This window comes from Artemia sp. Qi Xiang Cuo, chromosome 2 (assembly GCF_049724085.1).
Source record: "Artemia sp. Qi Xiang Cuo chromosome 2, ASM4972408v1, whole genome shotgun sequence".
Taxonomy (NCBI): domain Eukaryota; kingdom Metazoa; phylum Arthropoda; class Branchiopoda; order Anostraca; family Artemiidae; genus Artemia; species Artemia sp. Qi Xiang Cuo.
Genome location: NC_142795.1, coordinates 88,433,811 through 88,456,244, shown reverse-complemented (window position 1 = coordinate 88,456,244; position 22,434 = coordinate 88,433,811). Strand labels below are relative to the sequence as shown.

The 22,434-nt window shown below is 35.1% G+C and overlaps 1 protein-coding gene across 1 annotated transcript; it reads right to left on the bottom strand.

Annotated features, from left to right (window-relative positions):
• Positions 1 to 5,817: 5,817 nt before the first annotated feature.
• Positions 5,818 to 21,256, bottom strand: LOC148955759 (kinesin-like protein KIF23). The gene is made up of 3 exons (XM_089108332.1): positions 21,183 to 21,256; positions 16,230 to 16,342; positions 5,818 to 5,955 (listed from the first exon to the last, which is right to left on the bottom strand). The coding sequence occupies exons 1-3, from the start codon at positions 21,191 to 21,193 to the stop codon at positions 5,825 to 5,827; spliced, it is 255 nt and encodes an 84-aa protein (XP_088964458.1). The 5' UTR covers positions 21,194 to 21,256; the 3' UTR covers positions 5,818 to 5,824.
• Between the last annotated feature and the right edge of the window lie 1,178 nt (positions 21,257 to 22,434).

The window sequence follows — 22,434 nt, the reverse complement described above, 5'->3', positions numbered from 1 at the left end:
CCAAGAAACTGCAAATGCTAGATGGCACTGATAGTTATTTTTTGTAGAGACCAGCACTAGTTTGTACTCTTATAGTTACCTATGCTCTTCGGTACTAACCACAACCAGAGACAACTTCAATCTCAGTTCACCAACTATAAACTTGCCGCAGGTGTTATAAGAAATAAACAGTCTTGGTCTAGCCCTTAAAAAAACTTTTAAAACTGAAATAAAAATATCGAAACTTTAATTTATTTGTGTTCTTACACGACGAAGATTAGAAGCTACAGTGATGACATTGGCCACGTATGGATTCTAAACGTTGGCATTCCAAAAGATGAAGGAGGGACGTTTTCCAGATAAATTGTCTATGGATTCTTTTGGTACCCGTCAGACTAATCGTATTTAAAACAGTAAGATGTACAAAAAATGTGGTTCTATCATGGGTTCAAGGGCTATAATGAGAGAGAGGTTGAGATGGCTAGGACACGTTCTGTATGATTTATAAGATTGCCAAAGGGCGCCAAGTTCGTGCCCAAATGGGGTGAGAGGAGGTAATACGGAAGGAAGTAATGGAAATCGGGACTTCTTGCGAGGGTGTAAAAAACAAGAGATTGAATATATTATGGCGGAGGAGGAGCATACGTAGCTGTGCTGGTCACAGGCAGTTTGTTGCTGCATTGAGTTGAGAGTAGTAGTAGGCTAGTGGTTATTACATGAATTAATATAAAAAATTGCTTCCATTTTCTTTTCTATATTTATAAACAGATTTATATCTTTTCAGACATAAAACTATTAGAAGACGTTAAACATTATTTTTTAAATACAAATAATCTATAATTTTTTCATAGAGACAATATTGGACTTCATTGTTTTCGATATTCATCTTTTCAAATTTATTAAACGTCAAAATTGCCTTAGAAGTAAGACATTTTCGAGAACATTAGCTTTGATACGCTAATTTAATATTACACAAATTAAACTCACATAAAATGAGGAGCACGAATTTAACTAAAAGCTATGTAGATTTGGGAGGGGAGGGGGTCAAGTTTCTAAAAAAGATACAAAAAAGATAAAATTTTCAAAAAAACAGGGGGCATTTTTTTTGGATTAAAAAAAACACAGAATGTATTTTTAAAAAAAATGGGAGGCTATAGTATAAATTAAAAACCCCGACATGTAAGCCTTGGTCGTGCGATATCTATGTCGGAAACCTCTTCAATAAACCCTGAGGTCATTTCTTAATCCACTCGTCTGCAAGTTAGGTCATATTACTCAATAGGCCGCAGCCTGGGTGTTCTTACGACTCCAGTTCCAAAAATTTGTAGCAGGGTATATGAACTACCAATAAGTCTTTTCACCCCTTTGATTCTCCAAAAAGTGTCATCAGATATTTAGAAATCCATTGTCCTCAACATTAACCAAGTCTTCTTATCAGTTAAAACAAACCAATCATCCCAATTAAACTTCTCAATTCTTTCGATGGGTTGCGGGAAGTGCGGGTACTTGAGTCACGTTTCCCAGCAATTTAAGACCTACATGCCGGCCGGTACCAATACGGCTCTTCATGCTCACTCCCTCTCTCTTCTGCACTCTCCAGAACAAATGATAAACAACCTCCTTCTCTTTAATGACTTAATTATGCATTAATAAACACTAATCAATTAGCCTCTTTTTTAAAATGTCAATAGATGCCTTAAAATTATTATTATCTACATACCAAGGCATGTTCGAATTCAGAATTGCAAGAGATGTCTTAGTAAAATTTGCCGTAACGAATAGGTGGTTAAGGGAAAGAGTCTCCACACTCAGTTGCTGAACGTGGAGACTAAATCTGCTGGATCGTTTCATCCGTGGCAAAGCAGACACGGCATAGAGTGTAGTGATGTAGCTTCCAATTAAATAAAAAACTCGTGAGAGGAAGGGCACCTGATTTCAGATGGTAATATATCACTCTGTGTAGTCTAGACTGAAAAGGAGATAAAGTCAACTTACTTTGATTAACATTAGATCTTTGCCTAATCATATCATGTGAGTTGAGGTCGGAGAGAGGATCTTGATTTAACAAACAAGCCTTGGCTGTCAGTACATCAGCAGTATCATTATATTTGATACCTTTATGGCTTGGAACATGTTGGAAATAAATCTGGTTTCCTTTAGCCTGGAGGTTCAGAAGCTGTCTTCTAATGTTGAATAGGTCCTTATCATTGGCGATTCTATTAATGTTTTTTGAGCAACAGTATTGCCGATTTGGAGTCAGAAAGGAAAAGAATATTCTCCTCCACAATGCTATCATTTAAGAGAACATCTAGAGCCCAGCGAATGGCACAAAATTCAGCAGACTAAATAGAAGACCCCAAAGGAAGGGGTGAAAAAAGATTAAAGTTCAGTGATGGGGCACATACTCCTGCTCCAGCTCTCACACCCTGAACGGAACCATCAGAATAGATTTTCCTGTGATTAGGGTACAACTTCAAAATTTGATGAGCCAGAATAGCCTGCATCTATGACTGAGACTTTGGTTCTTATTTAATGGAATAAGTTCAGCTTGAAAGATTGGTGCACTCATTTCCCAAGGCGGAGTTCAGTAAATGGGTAGGCATAGAGGGACCACTGAATTCAATTTGGGACCTCCAATTGAAACTAATCCCAAGATGAAAGGCCATTGGTGCAAGCTACCTTCAAAGCACAGGTATGATTATACACAACATGCTTACTTCCATAAGCTTGAAGTCGCGAGAAGTATTTCTTCCTTTGACTGGATGCTCTTTCAATGATTGAAACCAAAACAGACAGTTTTTTTTTATGTTGAAAGATGAGTGGCTGTGCAAAACCAGAGCAATTCGAATAGCTGAAGTTTGTAAAGAGTCCAAGGTTTTAAATTCAGATCATGAACAAATTGAGAAGAATTGGATACCATATTCTAGATTATATTTTATATATAATTTATAAAAATCCAAAATAACTTTAGGGTGTCATCCTCGTTTACTTTCGGCAAGTCTCTTTAAAACACAAAGTTTCCAAAAGATCATGGATTTCAAATAATTAATATGTGCATGCAATAACATTTCAGAATCAATCCATACGCCAAGTAGCTTCATTGAGTTGCAATATGGAATATCACTAGAGGAAAATTGAAGAGAATTGGGAGAATTTCTTGAGCAAATAGCAAATATATGTGCTTTGGTTTACTAATTAAAATTGTAAAAACAAAAGCTGAAGAGAATCTCTGAACTAATCTTATATCCTGTTATTACTGTTGAATAATGCTTTGAAGAAGTACAATACCCTGTCCAGACTTCCAAACAATCAAATCATCTGTGAAAAGGCCAAAAAATGAGTGCGATACTTGGAATCCTGAAACATACAACTTGAACAGACAGGGACTCAAAATTGCTCCTTGGGGAAGACATCTAGTAATGGGGTTCGTATTTTCCCTATACTCATTAACTTGGAAATAAAAACTTCTATAATTTAAAAAGGACTTGATGAATCTTATGAAAGAGTATGGAAAATCAAGGTTAATTAAAAGACCAATCAATTTATCATGGACTACATTTCCATAGACATCTGACCAGTCTAACAGGACTGCCATTGTGGCCTGTCTAGTTCTAAGACAATCACAAACATCAATTTCAAGGCTAGTGATGTTATCCACAGAGCTATGTCCTTTTCTGAAGCCTGTTTCTTCACTTGGAAGAAGGCTATTAATTTCAGCAAACCACACAATTCTTGATAGAATAAGCCTTTAAATGAATTTACTGAAAGCTATTAAAACAGATATAGGTCGGTAGGACTTGGGGTAACTAGGTGGGTAAGAAGATTTTAAAGCAGGAAATACCCGATCAATTGTCCAATCATCTGGGAACTTTTGTCTTGACCAAACAAGAGTATAGCTCCTACAGACAGACTTAAGATGGCGTTATGAAAAACTTCCGAGGACTCAAAAATCCATTTAATATAAATACCATCATGTCCTGGGGAAGACTTTATTTTAAGAATTTAGTGGTGTATTAAATTTATCTAGGGAAAATAGTTCAATTAAGGACCTTTTATGTAAAGAAGTACGAGGAAGGGTACAAAATAGAGGTCGAGGGAAAAGAGAATCAGAACCATCATTTTTATAAATATCAGAAATTTTTTTTCTTTCATCTTATCTGAGGAAACTGGGATTCCATCCTGCATGATATCATATTTACGGTCATCATTAGACTGCTTACCAGTATTAAGTTGTTTATGAAATTATGTATGATTGAAATTGAGTTTATGAATCTAATACCTGCACTAAAGTTGGACCATGTAGACTGTTTAGCATTCTTACATACCGACTCAGAGACTCAATCATATTTTTTGAAAGTAATAACTTTTTTTGTGAAATGTTTAAATGTTTCTAATTTTGTACCAAAAGTCCATTTACCTAATTTTAAATAAAACTTAATTTTGATCAAGGTAATACGATAACTTAAAAATCACACAGAAAAAAAATATTTAAAGGATATCTTATATTTAATTCACAATTCAAAATAGAACATTTCTTGTAAAACATAAATTATTGAGTACAAAAAATTTCGTAAATAAATGTAAAAAGTATTAAAACTTTAGAATATTAACTTTAATCTTAACCCATTCCCATAGATTCAAATTAAAATCTTCCTATGAGAAAAAGACAAGTAACACAGGTCTGGAAAAACCCCCCTGAAACAGAAACCCCACTTCCGGTCTCTTGCGGTTTATTATAAGACGAAGGACATCAGTACTAGGTATCAAATGATAGATTTAGGGCCTAATTTTTCTTATTTAAGAGCTTAGTATAATTTTTAACAATTATGTACTAATTATTTTTTTAAAGAATAAACAATGTATAGAGGCATAAGAAGGCCCTATGCCGATCCAATATATTTAAAAATAACAAAAGAAAAATAAATCTAGTTCTTATGTACTCAGATGGTAGTTTGTTTTTCACAGCTTTAGATTAAAAAACTTTTATTCCACTAGTACTAAGACTCTAAACCAATAATGAGAGAAAGAGGACCTTGAGTGATTAACAGAACATTTTGATATTCGGGTGTGATATTGTAAATGATTTCTATAAAAAACAAATGGTATGATGCGTTCTTAAACCACTATTTTAGCATTAGTCTTTGACGTACTCTACAGGGGCTGCGAGATCTTGTTACTAGATTCAAAGGGGCACAGTCCCGAAGGAAGCTTGGAAACTTCGAAATCCTCAACAAGCAACACAAAAGAACTTAACACCCTAGAACTTACATCCTCCCGTGCCACAAGAGGTATCCAGGGCATCCACGAAGAGCAGCCTGTCATCCCGCATGAGCACCGCCACCCAACCATCTTATTGGGTTTGGATCGTCATGTAAAGTATCGACAGGTCTCGTTGACAGGTACGAAGCGATGTTCATTTGTCGACTTTTCCTGCGGATTCCCTGAGGTTGCCATTCCAAGATCTATCTCATGATCCTATCGTCCTTCATACGAAGCCCGTGCCCAAGGTATCGCAACCTTCGTTGCCGAATGACGTCTGTAACTATGGGCTGGCCTAAGATAGCGCGTAATTTCTGTTTTGTTACTTATAAATTACGTAATAAAAATTATATAAAGTAAGGGAAAGAAAAAACCGAAAACAACTAAAAAAAAAAACCAACTTCATACAGCTTCAGTATATGAACAAAGATGGGGAAGAATCGGGGGTTTGACAGCTAAGCACCCTAACTAAAATCATTTATACAATTGCTTTGGGGGACAAAGAAACCTGTAAAAAAAATTTACAGGAGGAAGGAGGAAAAGTTCCAAAGTTTTACAAAAAAAAATGAAAAAAACTTACAGTTTACTAAAATACTTTTGTGAAGGTATACTTCATAGCCTTTGCATTTTGCGTTTGCGATCGGACAGCTAGACTACCACCAGGAGGGGCACTTTCCAACGTTTTATCATCCAGGACTCTAATGCATCTTTCTTCAGCTAAAAAAGAAATTATAAAATATTCAAATGATCCTTGTCAAATCTAAAACTAAATAACATTTTATAACTCTCCCATAATTCTTACTTATTATAAACATATTATGCAAAACATTGAACCAACTTTTTAAAAACTTGTTGGTTAATTGTTTATAATGGGAATAAGGTGCTCGGGTTTCATCCTACATCCAAGGAGTATACTGACCCTTCGACTACCTTGTCACTTTCCTGGTTCCAAAATCAAAGGTAAATACGTCTTGGATCTGGATTGATTAATCACGAACAACATTCGGCTTATCCCCAGGTTACAAAGACAGATTCGTTTACGGAAGCCCATCGTAACGTAGGAAGTATCAGGTCAGCATTTGACAAGCATCTTCATTTCGTTAAAGAGCACTGCGACTTCAGCTTAAACTCCCAAATTAGTCTGTCATTATTGACAAAATATAAGTTTCTCCAAGGTGACAGATAATCAGCTGCTTTGAGACCTCTGTTGATTATATTAGAACAAAGTTCCCAAAATTAGTCATCAATCTAGACAGTAATTTTTATATCCATCACAAAATATGACTTTAAAATTAAATGACTGATCAGGAGAGAACCAACTTGCACGACCTCTTTCTGTCTTATGGACTTGAGCAGCTTGTTAATTACAAGACATAAATAGATTCTAATCGGTTACTCCGTCTTGATCTTATCCTTATAAACCATACTGACACTTTTGAACTGAATAATATAGCTTTTGCTAAAAACCAATTTAAAAACAAAGTAAAAAATAACATAATTTTTATATCCCACCTGGCATTAGATTGAAAAAAAAAAACCACATGACCGCTTTTTTTTAAAATAAAATAGAGGATACTGTAATTGTCCTTAGAGCATGCTTATTGCTACCAATTGAAAAGGCTTACTCACGTACGTATATAAAAAAAAACTATGGTGGCTTAGGGCGGGTCCGCACTCATATGTTGTGTTTTTTTGGGAGGGGAGGGGAAAAAAAAACAATTAAAAAAAAACAAAAAACTTTTGTTTTGATTCATTTTTTTTTACAAATACGGCAAACTCCCAGGGGGGGGGAGGGTGGATTCAAACTCTGAAGAGGTCCCCTGGATTTGACCTTGGTGGAGGCATATCTATGGATCACACAAGATTTATTAACGTCGGTTTTTCTCTAAGAACAAAGATGGCGTAGTACAGTTCACAAAAGCATATAAGCATGGTGTTTGTTTCATCTGCCAGTATCGGCAATAATAAAAAGAGAGTTTTGCCACCAAACCCCAAAATACTTCTAAAAAGAGTGGTGGGTAGATGTTATAGAGGTAGTGAAAACATCAAAAGGATTTCCATTCTCTCCCTTTAGACCGACAGGATTAGGGTCCAAGATTCTCAGACAAAGATTGAAGCTCTCGCTTAGGTTTTTGCCAAGTTTTAAAGCTTCATTAACAGAAGCAAAGGAGTCCCTCCCTTCCTTCATTGTACATAAACCGCCCTTTCCATGGCCAATATTTTGCTCTGAAAGTCCAGCAGACTCTATAGCCCCTTGACACAGCCTAACTATCCTGTTTGTCTACATACAAAACGCTTTCTTCAGGCACCGTAGTCATAATTCTTAATCTGCTATCACTCTGGATCCTTGCAAACGTTTCAAAGTTTGTTCATGTTACCGCTCTTCTAGGGCCACACAGCAACGATATCCAGAAAGAGACAGAGTTCTGAAGACAGATGACTCCAACCCTTTTGCAGATTTCTTGGGTCCAAACAGCTTATTAACAATAAGCAGTATAGCAGAAATGCTTGACACTTGACTGTTTGACAATTCCCAGCATCAAAATTGGTTGAACTTCTGTCTTAAGGGCATAATAGTGGTCATAATGTTCACAAGTGGTACAGCATAAAAACTTTCTGAAAAAAAATTCAAGCAAACATAATGTATGGAAGTCAACTTGAATTTATTGGTTTTTTTTTAATCTTATCTTAAAAACCATGTAGTATTCCATGGGTTTACTTCCAGCTAGCGTCTAATGTATGGTGGGACTTCTCAGGGTAGAATCCTGGCACCCTCACTTTCCTGGTGTACATTGATAACATAGTAGACAATGTAACAAGCCCCCTGCACCATTTTGATAGCCATATCACGTCCATGAAGCTATCTATTAATAAGACAGTGCAGTACAAGCTTCCATATTCCTTCAGTTGAATCGGCTGGAAATCGACAAGTTGTGTTTTACCGTGTTATTCAACTTCAATGCATTTAAGAATAAAAAAGTACTAATCACCAATTATAGTCCCTGTACTAACAACTTAGTTTTTTCTTCATAAGCAAGCCTATCAAGGGAGTTGACAAACTTCCTCTTTTGGGAATTCATTTTTTCTGAGAACCCTCTTAGGAAGCACATCTTGACCAACTCCAATAATCTTGCCCAGCAAAGGTGCGAGCAACTCTTTAGCCTTAAAGGCGGGACACATGTAACTCTTTTGGCAGCTAAGTGGGCAAATGATAGCAGTGCAGAAGCAGTGCCCTTTACGTGTGTCCAAACTCAACAGCCTTGATACCCCTCGGAAGCAGGACCAAGCGAGCAGGACCCTCCGCGTTCCGGTTTGTGCCCTTTTTAAAAAGTCCCCGTCGCTTTCTCCCCCCTCCCCCTTGGAATGACAAAACACACGGCTAGGGAGGACCAACAGCCACCTTCGAAGCCACCTTGATCCTGGCGGATTGAGACCATGTTCGTTCAGCAGAAGAATAATACGAGTCAGCAGAAATTTAAGAGGTGCATGTTTGATCTCAACTTATTTCTTTTGACTTTCCTGTTGAAGGGAAGGAAACGATTGAAGATTGAAACACCGCAGGGACCATTTTTTTTTATGATCGTGATGAAATTAAGTTCCATTTTTGTAAATCCTCAACAAAATATAGAAAATGTCTTTCAGCCTGAATTAGTGCCATCTCTTTGCCATTCGTGCCGAAAAAATCTACGTGTGTCCGGCCTTTAGGAAACTACTATCGAAGAGCTTGATTATCCCTTTGTAAAAGTCATGCATTCCCCCCTCCAGATGATCCAAAACAGGGCCTCAAGGCAAATTAATGGCACAAATTAGGTACCTTTACACCTTCCAAGTGAGACATTTGATGTAGCATCAATGGGTGCTTTCTAAAAGTACAAGCATGGTCTTCCTTTTAACAAGCTTCCTCAACATGCACAACCATTTGCTTATTCAATTTAGCAAAACAGGGCATGATCAAATTACCTACAAAAGGAAACACTCAACACTGAATACTCAAAGAACAGCTATGTGACACACTGCACCTCCATTGTATCCCTCAAAACCAAACTCTTGATTCTTTTAGAAGGAAGTTCAATAGATGCAACTAAAGGGAGAAAACCTGCGTAGATTGAGGAAGAGTGGCATATAAGGTCATAAATGCATAGCGGTCCGACATCATGAATTTATTGCTAGAAAAATAAAAATTGATAATATATAGGAGCGTTTGTGTGTCTTTTAAAGTTGTATTGCCTCTGGGACTTATTTTCATCATATAGTGGCTGCCTATACACCATTATGCTTTTAGAGTTTTCAATTCTTCAGTAATGAACATCAGCTGGGTTTTAATCTTGTAGCTTCAAACTTCAAGTGTCCAAAGTTCATTTAACCTTTCAATGACAACAGTATGGATATATTGAGGACCAGGAGACAAGCTTTATTGTATTTGACAAGCTTTAGACAATATTTTGATGGATTTTGTCTTAAGAAGCACATTAAAGGCAGTGGGGAGGAAAAAATATCCTGGACTTAGATCTTGCTGATGATTTGAGCATCTTAGATGAAAGTGTGAGCAAAATGAACGAACTTTTAGAGGTTTTGCAAGTTCAAGGTGCTAGAATAGGTTTGAAAATAAATGTTAAGGAGAATAAGTCACTAAGGATAGGAATAGGCGATGATGAAAAGGTGACGTTGGGTAACGAAAAGATTGATCAGATGGACAGCTTCACTTACATTGGTAGTATTAATAGTAAAGATGGTGGGAGCAGTGAAGATGTTACATAAAAGTAGAATAGCCAAGACTCAGGTTGTTCTTTCACACTTAAAAAAAAGTTTGGAAGAACAGGAAAAGTCTGTAAACCAAGATTAAAAAATTGGAAGATACAGTGATAACAATAGTCAAATATGGCTCTGAAGTTTGGGGGCTCTGAAAAAACAGATGAATATTTGCTAGATGTTTTCAAGAGAAATTGCCTACAAAATGTTCTAGGTACCTGGCTGACTGACCGTACTTCAAACAGTAGGCTGTACGAAAAGTGTGGTTTAATCCTACTTTCTAGGGCTATAATGAGAGAAATTGCTAGGGCATGTTCTGTGGATGAAGGATGACAGATTACCAAAGATTGTCCTTTTCTGCCAACCGTCTAGGGCTAAACGGAAAGCAGGTTGTCCCTGGTTGGGTTGGGAGGATATCATAAAGAAATATTTAAAGGACCTAGGGACTTCCTAGGAGGTTGTAAACAGGGAGGCTTTGAATAGATTGGGATGCAGGAGGAGCGTGCGCAGCTGTATTGACCTCAGGCGGCTTGGTGCTGCAGTGAGTTGCTAGCAGTAGTAGTAGTAGTAGTAGTAGAAGATAAGCTTCAGCATTGGTCCTGACCATACAAGGTCTTTAAGTAGTCTTCAACTTACATACTTAAATTCCATATTATGACATGTTTTGTAATATATGGTCTTCTTGACTGGAATAAAGTATTATATTGAATACGAAGCTTTTTGTTTGGTCCTTAGCATATCATTGGCATTGGTCGATTCAGATTGGGTATTTGGATATTAATTACAAACGTTGACCTTAAATATAAACTTAGAGAAATTCAAACAAGATTTCCACTTATTTGTTCTGGGACTACCACACTGGCATCTTGACATCTGACATTTTGAAATCTTAAAAGTGTCAAACTGACATCTGACACTTAACAATTTACATTTTGTCTCTTAGGAGCTATCCTAGAGTTTAAAGCAGGACACAGTCACTATAAATATAAAAATTGGGGTCATGAGCAAGAAGTACAAGGGATCCACTTTAATCCTTGTATCAACAAGGTCAAAAATTACTGCATTAGTTTGATCTAAAAAGGTTATGACACGTCAATCTAAATACTGTCAAATTTACACTTATTGTGTTTGATTTTGGGCAGTAGAAATTTCTTATTTATAATGAATATCTTATCCAACTATCTATATAACTTAACCTAGGTTAAGTTATGTTACGTATTTAATATATGCTATGCTTTACCCCCACCCCTCTAATGTGCAAATATATAGCCCGAATTTTTTTCTTAACTATTATATCTTGTGTTACTCCACTTCATTTTCTGTATAGTGGGTCAAAAATAAATTATTATTATTATTATTATTATTATGCTCTATATAATAATCCTTGATATTCTCTATACTCTATAACTTTCTAATATATTCTCTATATAATCCAGATATTCTATTATATTCTCTATATAATCCTGATATTCTATAATATTCTCTATATAGTCCCTGAATGATTGCAAGTCAAAAGAAGGAGGTAGGGGCCTAATGCCCTCACTTTGGGCCTTCAAATCATATATATCCTACTGAAAATCTTTTTATGGCTGATTTTAGCAAGCTGCAATAAATTATTCTTTTGACAAAAAATCATTTATGAAGCCAGTCTTAATAGAACTTTTTCATGATTCAGAACTTTTACATCTTACATGGGCTATTTTGTCCCACAGAGTTATCTTGAAATATAAACACATTATTACATAAAGCTGCATGGCCCCCAGGACATTGAAGAGGCACTAGGCTGCCCTCTCCTCAAGTTTGACCCAAAACAGGTACTAGAACTTTTAGAATCACATGAACCCTCTCTCAACTTTTAATGCACCATCTCTTCTACAGTTGAAAGTCAATAATCCCACCCTCCATGCACATCCAATAATCACCAGTTTGAACAAGTCAATGGATGTTCAAACTAGTATTACCTGCCTATGACATAACTCTATCTGTTCTAAACATTTTCTTACTCCATTAATTTAGTTAAGAAACACTGTTATTGAACTCCACTTTGATGTAACAGTATGAAATTTCAACCCCACATTTTTCCTTAGTTTCATAAGTGTATTTATAAGTTTGCTGTGATGTAACACACATTTGTACTTAATGTTGAAATTTAAGAAAGGGGTGTCACTGGTTCAAGAATCAAGATAAAATTAACAATAGTGACTCATTAAACAAATAAGAAACCAGCTGTAAGTTAACTGATGAGTATGGCTGTGGCACATCTAAAATTAGCAGTATCATAGAGAATGTTATGTTTTACCAATTTTTCTATTTGTTATTAATTTATTTCGGATATTTTCAATAATTATCTAACATACCTAATTTTGCTATATGCACAAAAAAAACCTTTACGATATGTTTATTTATCCAGATTTTCAAATATCAAGATAGTAACAAACAATTAGTCTGGATATTTTACTGTCTAGGCTACTGTATATGACGAGGCCAAGGAAAAAAAAATATTCTTGTTATTTATTATGTGTATTTAGTTCCAAAAATTGAGCTACTACTAACACTACTAACAACTCATTGCAGCACCAGGCCGCCTGAGGCCAAAAAAGATATGCATGATGCTTCTCTACCCAAATCTATTAAACCACACAATGCTAACCCCCTCCCCTTAAGTTCCATGGTCCTTAAACGTTTTCTTTTTGACATCCTGACCACCCCGATGAAAACGACCTGCTGCCCGTTTATCCCTATACGGTTTGCCGAAAAGGATAATCTTTTGCAATCTGCCATCCTTCATCTGCACAACGTGCCATAGCCACCTCAACCTTTCTTTCATTATAACCGTAGAAAGTGGTATTGAACCGCATTTTTCGTACAACCTGTTGTTTGAAATATGGTCAGTCAGCCGTGTACCAAGAACAATCAGTAAGCAATTTCTCTGGAAAACATCAAGCAAATCTTCATCTGCTTTTCAGAGCGCCCATGCTACAGAGCCATATTTGACCACTGTCATCACTGTAGCTTCTAATATTCTAATCTTAGTTTGCAAACTTATCTTCCTATTCTTCCAAACTTTTTTGTTAAAGTAAAAAAAAAATTCTGAGCCTTGTCTCTTCTACTTCAAACATCTTAATTGTTAAAAAAATATTTACTAAGAATACTACCATGTGAAGTGAAGCTGTCCACCCGATCAGTCTTTTCGTTACCCCATTTCACCTTTTCATCTTCACTTATTCCTAGCCTTAGTGACTTTATCTTCTTAAAATTAATTTTCAGACCTATTATAGCACCCTGAACTCGCAAAACCTCTAAAAGGTCATTCAATTTGCTCACACTTTAATCTAGGATGCTTAAATCATCAGCATAATCTAAATCGAGGAGACTTTTTTCTCCACATTTGATTCTGTAGTCTACCATGGCCTTTTCTGTGCTACTTAAGACAAAGTCCATCAAAATAATCCATATAAAGGGGGATAGAACATAACCCTGCTAAACTCCTGATTTAATACAAAACCAGCTGCTAACCTCCTTTCCTAACTTAACCGCAGCAGTGTTATTCTCTTACATAACACTAATCACTTTAATGTATTTGTCTGGTATACCATACAATAATATAATCTTTGTTCTTCTCTCAACAGAATTAAACGATCGCTAATAATCTATAAAACTGAGGACCAAAGGTGTTTGACAACTCAGGAACTCAATTATTAACCTAAGAGTGAAAATTTGGTCAACACATCATCTACCTTTTCTAGAAACCGCACGTTTATTCTCTTAAAACTTTTTCTACAGCATCTCTCAGTCTAAAATGTATCATATTACTAAGTAATTTAGCTACCTACAGAAACCAGACTAATGCCTCGATAATTACCACACTCCCTCTTATCAACTTTCTTATAAAGTGGCTTAATTTAGGTTTTCCTAAAAATGTTGAGTAACATTATATTCATAATCTTGAGTAACTTATTTCTAACCTCAGAGCCACCATATTTAAGAAACTCATTTACCACTCTATCAGCGCTTGGAAGCTTAATTCTTCTGTGATTCTTTTTGGTGATTTTGCTCATTTTTCCTCACAAAACATATTTTCTCGCACATCCAAGGTACCACAAACTGTTTCATTTTCTTCTGTATCTTTTCCTTCACCTCTATCTCGGTTAAGCAAATTCTAAAAATGTTCTATTCATCTCTCCTTGACTCTGTTCTTATCACTAATTGTGGCCCCGGTCCTACCTTCAACTGAGAAAAGTCCGGATTGACTCCTCCTCCTCAATTTATTAACATACAAGTACAATATTTTACTATTATGCTGTCTAGCTGCATCTTCTAGATCATCAGGAATTTTTTCCATGGCCTCCACTTCACACCTTCTTCGTTCATATTTTAATGCTTTCTCCACTTTCTTTACATTCCTTTTGTTTTCATATGATCTATCACTCAGATAATTCTTGTATAAGTCCCTTCTTCTTTCAATTAAACATAAAGCTTTTTAACTAATATTCTTAGCTGCAGTCCTAGCTTTCTTCCCTAAGACACCTTCAGCAACTTCATAAATTATTTTTCTAAAATTATTTCAACTATCTTCCACATTGTCAAATTTTAAACTCCCAAGTTTAGTATTCAACTGTTCATGAAAAGTGTCTGTTATATTCTCATCCAGGGGTCTATCAACATCAAATATTTCCGGGAGGTAGTTACCCTTCCGAAATTTCAGCTTTAAATTAACCCTAGACACTACTAGATGGTGGTCTTTACTTTTAACATCAACACCAGGACTCCTATAGACACTAGTACCGTGTATTGATCCTGCAAGTCTTTCGTTTTCTGTAACATAATCAATAAGGTTTGCTGTCTTACCATCACCATGTTACTTATGAGCCATTTAATGACCAAACACCGTATTGGTTATAACTAGATTGTTATACCTACAAAATTACAAAAGTCTGTATCCATTACTGTTGTCTTTCCCTATATCAAATTTACCTAAGATAGGATACCATCTATCCCCATTTCTACTAGCCTGGGTGTTAAAATATCCTATTAAAACATAATATTTCTACCTGGGATCCAGTCTATGTGCTCCTGTAGCTGAGAGTAAAATTATCTGAGCCTCTATTATCTCTGTGAGTTGATTCCAAAGGGGCATATACTCCTCTAACTAAGATCATGAACTTTTTAGTCACAAAATTAGCAATTAGCAGTATTCTATTATTAATATCGGCCAAGCTAAATAAGAATTAGCTGCTTCCTTATTCATCATGGGCCCTACCCTTTGTTTAGGTACCCATCCGTCCTACCTGAGTAAGCAAATTCTGGGTCACCTAATTTCCTGATTCCTACTTCTGGGATATCCAATCCGTCCAGTTTGAATTGTCTGAATTTGTCAATCAAAATGTTGTTACAATATTCATTTTTTAAGCTTGTAACATTCCAAGTTAAAATTTTCATGTTCTTTAAATCATTGAAATTATTTTGGCCTCAGGAAAAGCAATGATCCCGGATACCAGTGCAGAACGGGGATCACATATCTTCTCAATTCTACACCAAAGTGCTAAAACCAGAACCAGACAGCAAGAAGTCCCTGGGACCTCCAGTATGAATAGAGGTTTTGTGCAATCCTGGGCCCATCTTGGTCACAACATGGTTTTCAGCACTTGGCAATACTCTTCTATCAAAAAGCTTCAAAATCCTGAGCAATTGAGGTCAAAGACAGATTGATCACAATTGAACATTTTCTTAAAATCTTGTCAGTGTTCTGTGTGACTTAAGATACTTATACAAAGATTCAGAATATTTTTCTACATTTATAAAATTACTTTTTGTTTCTTTTAAGGAAATGAATATTTTATCCACACATTTACCCATATTAACACCTCTTTTTTCTAGGATTTGATAAAAATTAAACCACCACAGTATTTGATAGCCTACACAATTAAACCACTATTGTACATCCAAGGGGTTTGGCAACTTAGAAACATACTATTTACAGAAAAAATGACATGCACACACTTTCCAGTAAAACCTACAACATAATATTTATCATAGAAATATAACCACAGTTCAAATCTTCACGGGAGGGCGGTTATCAGGGTTCCTATTTTTAGTAAACATACTCTCAGTATTAAATCAGAAAAAGTACATTTCTAAGCACAGACTCTTTAAATGTACCTCACAGTTAGATTGTCACCCTAATAATAGGGAAAACAATCCTCTCAATCCGATTTTTCCCTGAGTACAGGCTACTGACTTACCTTCATCTATGGGCCTTATCCTGCAGTAGATTTCAACTGGCTGGCGTAACAATGCTTCATCACTATTAAACCTGGCTCCAGGAGTTCTGCCTGGAGTTCTTGCTCTTGCATATCTAAAATGATAAGAAATGTAAAACAATTTTCTCCCAGTTTAACAAACCAACCACAGATGTTACATTACATTTCTGACGTACTTCAACTTTTTAAACAGAACTGGGACACACTGTTGCATTCAGTTCATTAATTGTTCTCAGTTCATTCATTTGAATTTCACATTGGTATAGTCCACAATAACTGTTTACAGGTAATGGAAAACTTCTTGAGACAAATTTCAGAACACAAATTAATACATTGAATACAATTTAGAAAAACAAACAAATACACATGAGAGTATGAAGTCCCAGGCAGCAGGATTTTACAAAGTATGAATAATTTGGTGCAGTGAAACAATAAGTACCTCACAGTACCTCACTTTGAATGAGGTTTACAATGTAGAGTTGTTTAATAAGTTAGCATCTGAATATTTTCTTATATTATTTGAATAATTGTTTCACTCTTTTTATTAATTGTTTACTTAATACCATTTTTTTCAATTTCTGGGCATTTCTTTCAAAATGATGCAATTGTTTTGTCACCCCTCCCCCTCCCTCCAAAATTTATCTTTGTCTATTTATCTAGCAAATATTCTAAAAATGTATTATTTTTAACAAAATTTTGAACATGAAAAAGATAATTTAAAAAAAACATGATGCAGCATTATTATTATTTTTTTAGTCTTTTCAATAAATTAAAAATATGATGGGGTACAATCAATCACACAGCTGCTGTCAACATCAAGAGGCATATCAGTTATAAAAACAAATAATTGTCCCAAATCTGAAATCATACCAAGGACTGGAGACTTTTACTTGGCTAACTAGATCAAAAACAAGATGTCTGCGTGTTACACACAAGCTAGACAGAGACAACTAACATGTTGTACTTGTTGAAGGCTCTAAATAACAAAACTAGAGTTTTGAACTATTTCAGCTATCAGATTTGCAGTCATGGAAAACTATGATCATTATTTACTTGGTTTGAAACCTTCCTAAAAGGTTTACTTCCTAAAAGGTTTACTTCCTAAAAGGTTTACTTCCTAAAAGGTTTACTTCCTAAAAGGTTTACTTCCTAAAAGGTTTACTTGGTTTGAAATCCTAAAAGGAGCCCTAAAATGGCATTACACACTAAGCAGCATGAGCAAAATGAATAAACTTTTAGAAGTTTTGCAAGTTCAGGGTGCTAGAATAAGTTCAAAATTAATGATCACGTCAGGAAACTAGAAGGAGTTGTCCCTATAAGTGAAAAGTCAAATACAGTAGGTATTTTTTGTGATTCCCAAGACTGTTCAAGACACAAATAGTTTTCAGTAAAGTGCCAATGATGCAGTAGGTTTCAGACTTTTACAGTGAGAGAAGAAGGCAAAACCCACAGTCTTGCTTTTAGATATTTTTGTTTGTTTCAAGCTTGATTCACATATTCAATTTAAGTTTCACTCTTTTAAGATTTTTTTACTCAATTATATTAGCACTTAATGTGTGTACTACTGATACAGTTGTTTGCTATGATTGTTTATTTAATTTCTATTAGTTTTTGGGTTTCATTTATACTTGAATATATAAATTTTTTTTTTTCTTTTTAATCTTGATCTTCATACTAAAATTAAGCTTTACACGTTCTAATATTTATTTATTCATTTTTTTTACTCAATATTATACGTTGTTTTTATATGATGGTTTATTTACTTCAGGTTTGTCTTGGATTTTATTTATTCTTCAATTGTACTTTCTATTCATGTATATGTTGATCTAATTTATTGTTATATTTATTATTATATTAATTATGATATAGCCATCACTTTTATTTTTAAAATTTATTTTATAGAGATTTTTTAAAAATAAATTTCTGTTCGTTTCTTATCGTCAAAGTTTCAAAGTTTTTCAAAATTCAATTATTTAAAAATAATTTTTTATTAAAAAATAAATAAAGATCTTTGGCAAAAACAAATAAAATTAAACTGAACATGTCATATGTAATTATAATAATTGATGAAAGTTCACCAGTTTAAAATTTTGTTTCATCCAGAGCCAAATTTAAAACATTGACGCTTCTAGGCCCCAGTGTGTTTGCTGCTCCTTTTTTACAAGATTTTTAGGAAAATCCTTAAAATTTTAGAAATAGTGAAATCCACAAGGCCTAGAGGGCCTATTGGTAAATCTTGATCAGATTTCTCTTCAATTTTAGGTTTACTTTCAATGTTGTAATAAGCAAAAAAGAAAATACTTGTAATATGATTGGTTTTAGTAAAGAACCAATTATACAGTAGGCCTTATGCTTTTACTGTTAGGGAAACGGGCAGTATCCATTCTCTTGTTTGTAGTGAAGAATATATATGTTTTGAGCAGTTTTTGAAAGAGTTTTTGGAAAAAAAAACTAACTGAATCCCTATAAATTTTGCAACAGAATATTGTTAATAAGTTTTTTTGGTTCGGGGGGGGGGGATGGCATGGAGGGAGGGTCAGGGGTTAGTTCCCATGATTTTTGGAATGTAATAACGTTAATGTTTTTTTTTTTTTGGGGGGGGGGGGGGGTCTGGCCACAGAGAGGGCCAGGGTTCAATTCCCATGATTTATCATTGATAATTTTTTTGGGAGGCGGGGGGGTGGAGAAAGGGGTATTGGGCCATGGAAGACCAGGGTTCAGCTATATAAGTAATGTAATAAAATATTGTCAATAAGTTGTTTTCCATTTTTGTTGGGGGGGGAGGGGGATGGCTATGGTGAGAAAGGGGTGAATTGCCACAATTTTTGGAATAAAATATTTGACTCTTAAAAAGAGTCAAAAATGTAAAGTTATGATGTATCACACCTGTGCTGCAAATGTGAGGATATTAGGGGGGTCAGATTTAATGCTAGGGGGTATGTCATTTAAGTCCCCTCCAAAGTATATTACAATTATATTATATTATAAATGTATTTCTCTTATTAGCTGACTAGTTGGCTAATTCAGTTTGAAGTGTAAATATATGTGGGATCTAATAGCCAACTGAATGGCTAATCTAAACATGTGCATATAGCTGAGACTTCAACAGCAAACTGGTTAGCTAGGCCAATTCTACTGGGTATTTGGACCTATATTAATAGCTGATTAGTTGGCTATTTTAAACTAAAGCTTATATATACAAGGGATCTTAGTAGCAAACTAGTTAGCTAATTCCACAAGTGTATTAGAAAAAACTTAATTGATAGCTGACTAGTTGGCTATTTTAACATAAAGTTTATGTATGCCTAGGATATTAATAGCTAACTAGTCAGTTAATTTATTGGTGTATCCTTTATACAATTCTATTATTAGCCTAGCTTACTAATTGGGTAATTAAGGCTGAAATGTATATATAGGTGAGATCTAATAGACAACTGCCAGGGGCAGATCCCGGATTTTTAGGAGGGGGGAATAGGTTAATCTGAAAAACTTGCAGGAGGAGCAAGTTTAATTAACACAAACGAGTGTTAATTAAGTAAATTACACTACTTTAGACAATGTTAGGGGGCATGTGCCTACCTTGCCTTCCCTCTGGATCCACCACTGTCAACTGCTTGGCTAGTTTAAAGATTTCATATATATATATATATATATATATATATATATATATATATATATATATATATATATATATATATATATATATATATATATATATATATATATATATATATATATATATACATATATATATATATATATATATATATATATATATATATATCTCTAGCCTATGTATAAACTCAACTATGTTCTGTTAGCCATCTGGAAGTATCCCCTGAAAATAGAATTCCTGTTATTTTAGTAGCCTAGAATTTTAAGCCATATCAATGTTTTTTTTTCTAAATTTAGGAGATGTATTTTGCAGATTTTTGAAACCTCATAAATTGGAATTGAGCAAAGTTGTGAAGCTGAATACAGTTCTCTTATGCTTGAGGTCAATATATACCAAATCATATTATTGAGTTAGGACTATGTAATACACTTGATGCTATTTTGCTGATTAGAATATAATAGTATTTCTATGGAAATGAATTTCAGCCATCTCTATATAGGTATATCTAACCTAATCTAATCCTAAATTGCCTATATGGAGGGCAAATGTATTTCTGATAGAAATGCTTATTAATTCGTAACCTGCATAAATAGGCATCATTGTAGCATAGTTGTTAAGCTAGTAATACGATTTGTATATATTGACTGTACTTGATTTAAGCAGAGTATCTATTTTCCAAGGATTCACTTTAATAGTCTAGGCTAACACAAAGATTTCTAGGCTAAAGGTCATCAAAGGTCACTGCCCTACAGGCCTAGAGGGAAAAAGGTGGAGGTAGGTACTTCATAATACTCTTCAGGAATGGGTAAACCCATTCCTGAAACTTCCATATTCCTAACTCAACCCCTTTCCAAGATAGCAAAAAGTAGCTAAACTAGAATTATACCCATTTCAACTGCAGCTGTGATATGTCTTACCCCCAACCCCCCTACTGTGCATATAAAGAGCCCAGATAATATAGGCTATTACCAATACATTCCACTACCTATCACTATTGTTTTGCCACAGTTGATTCAACTCAGGAGTAGAGGTTGAAACAATAGACATGCATTGACATGATGTGTGGGAAGCACATAATTTAGGTGATATATATTTGTGCATTAAGGGAGTCTAGACCAACACCAAGATTTTTAAATAATTTAACTGTTAAACTGGTGACAAGCTGTCTAGGTCCTGGGTATTTTTTCTTAGCCTCCTTTTCAACTTAGGCTAAGCAATAGGTCAGCTAGTAATTTATTCAATATCAAGGCTAGCTACTGCATCAGTACTTTGAGTCGAAGTCCTTATTTAAAACATAGGCCTATGATAGAAATATTTACGTCGATTTCATTCTCTTAGCCTCATGGATGACTAATCATATAGGCTATTTTAAATTTGAAGTTTTTGCTTTCTTTTAAACTTGGTAGAAGAAAAGAAGACCTTTAATAAAAAGAAATAAAGTATTCGGGATTTCAATTTTTAGACGAAATGGTAGCATCAGAAAACCACACTCTAACCTTTACTAAAAGGGCAGGATGGAATTTTTGCTTTTGTTATTTCAAAAATAAAATCCTTTGGCCTCTAAATTGTAGCAACACATTGAATACACTGCATGGCCGATGCAAGGACCTTGGTTGTCAAGAAGTGGTGTTAATTCAATGCAATATCTTTTGAGATGTCCTGTAGTGGCGCAGTGGTTTTGACCTTGGCATGGTCATACGGAACTCAGAGATCAAACCCGGCTGTAGCAACACACTTCACGGCCGACTTAGTAGTTAAAAAGGGTCACAAATCCTCTTACTACTACTAATATTATATTTTTATAGTCCAGTGGAAGTGCAGTGGGCATGGGCGCCCATATGGGGGCAGAGGGGCTCTCGCCCCCCCTGGCTGAATAATACTGCCTTATTTTTATATTTTTGTTCTGAGATTTCTACTATATAGTATTAAAAATGCCAATTAGATGCGGTTTGCCCCCCCCCCTGGAATTCAGCTTATGGGCGCCCATGGCAGTGGGTTTGACCTTAGCTTGGAATATGAGCCCAGTGATAGAACCTTGCTGTAACAGCATACTACAAGGCAGACGCAGGAACTTTAGTTGTCAAGAAGCGTGGTTAATCTGATTACTTACTTACTGCTTAGTTTCTCTTGAAAACTTGCTTCTCTGGGGTATGGTACCAGGTCTGTCTAACTTTGCTGTTTGTTTTCCTATGGTTTCTCTTTTACTAAAGACCTTTGAGGTTAGCTGCCAAAAAGGCTGAATTAGCAATAAGAATGTGTTTTTAAAATATTTTTCTTTCATCTCATTGAATCGTCTTGTTTTAACTTACTTTATATCAGTCCTGGTTGAACTTAGCTGAAGTAAGGATGCTAGGACTGCTTTGAAAATTTTTTAATTTTTGGTTTTATTGGTCGCATGTTGTCGTGAGTCTTTTTTCTTTTATATATTTTTGTCTTGCTGAGGACGGCCCTTGGACATAGGGCCGAAATATTCATTTGAATTATCTCCACTGTTTTGCAAAAAGATTTCCCTGTTGTTCTTCGTGCTTTTGTTGTTTGTTCTCTTTTACTATTCAAATGTGTGAAAATGCA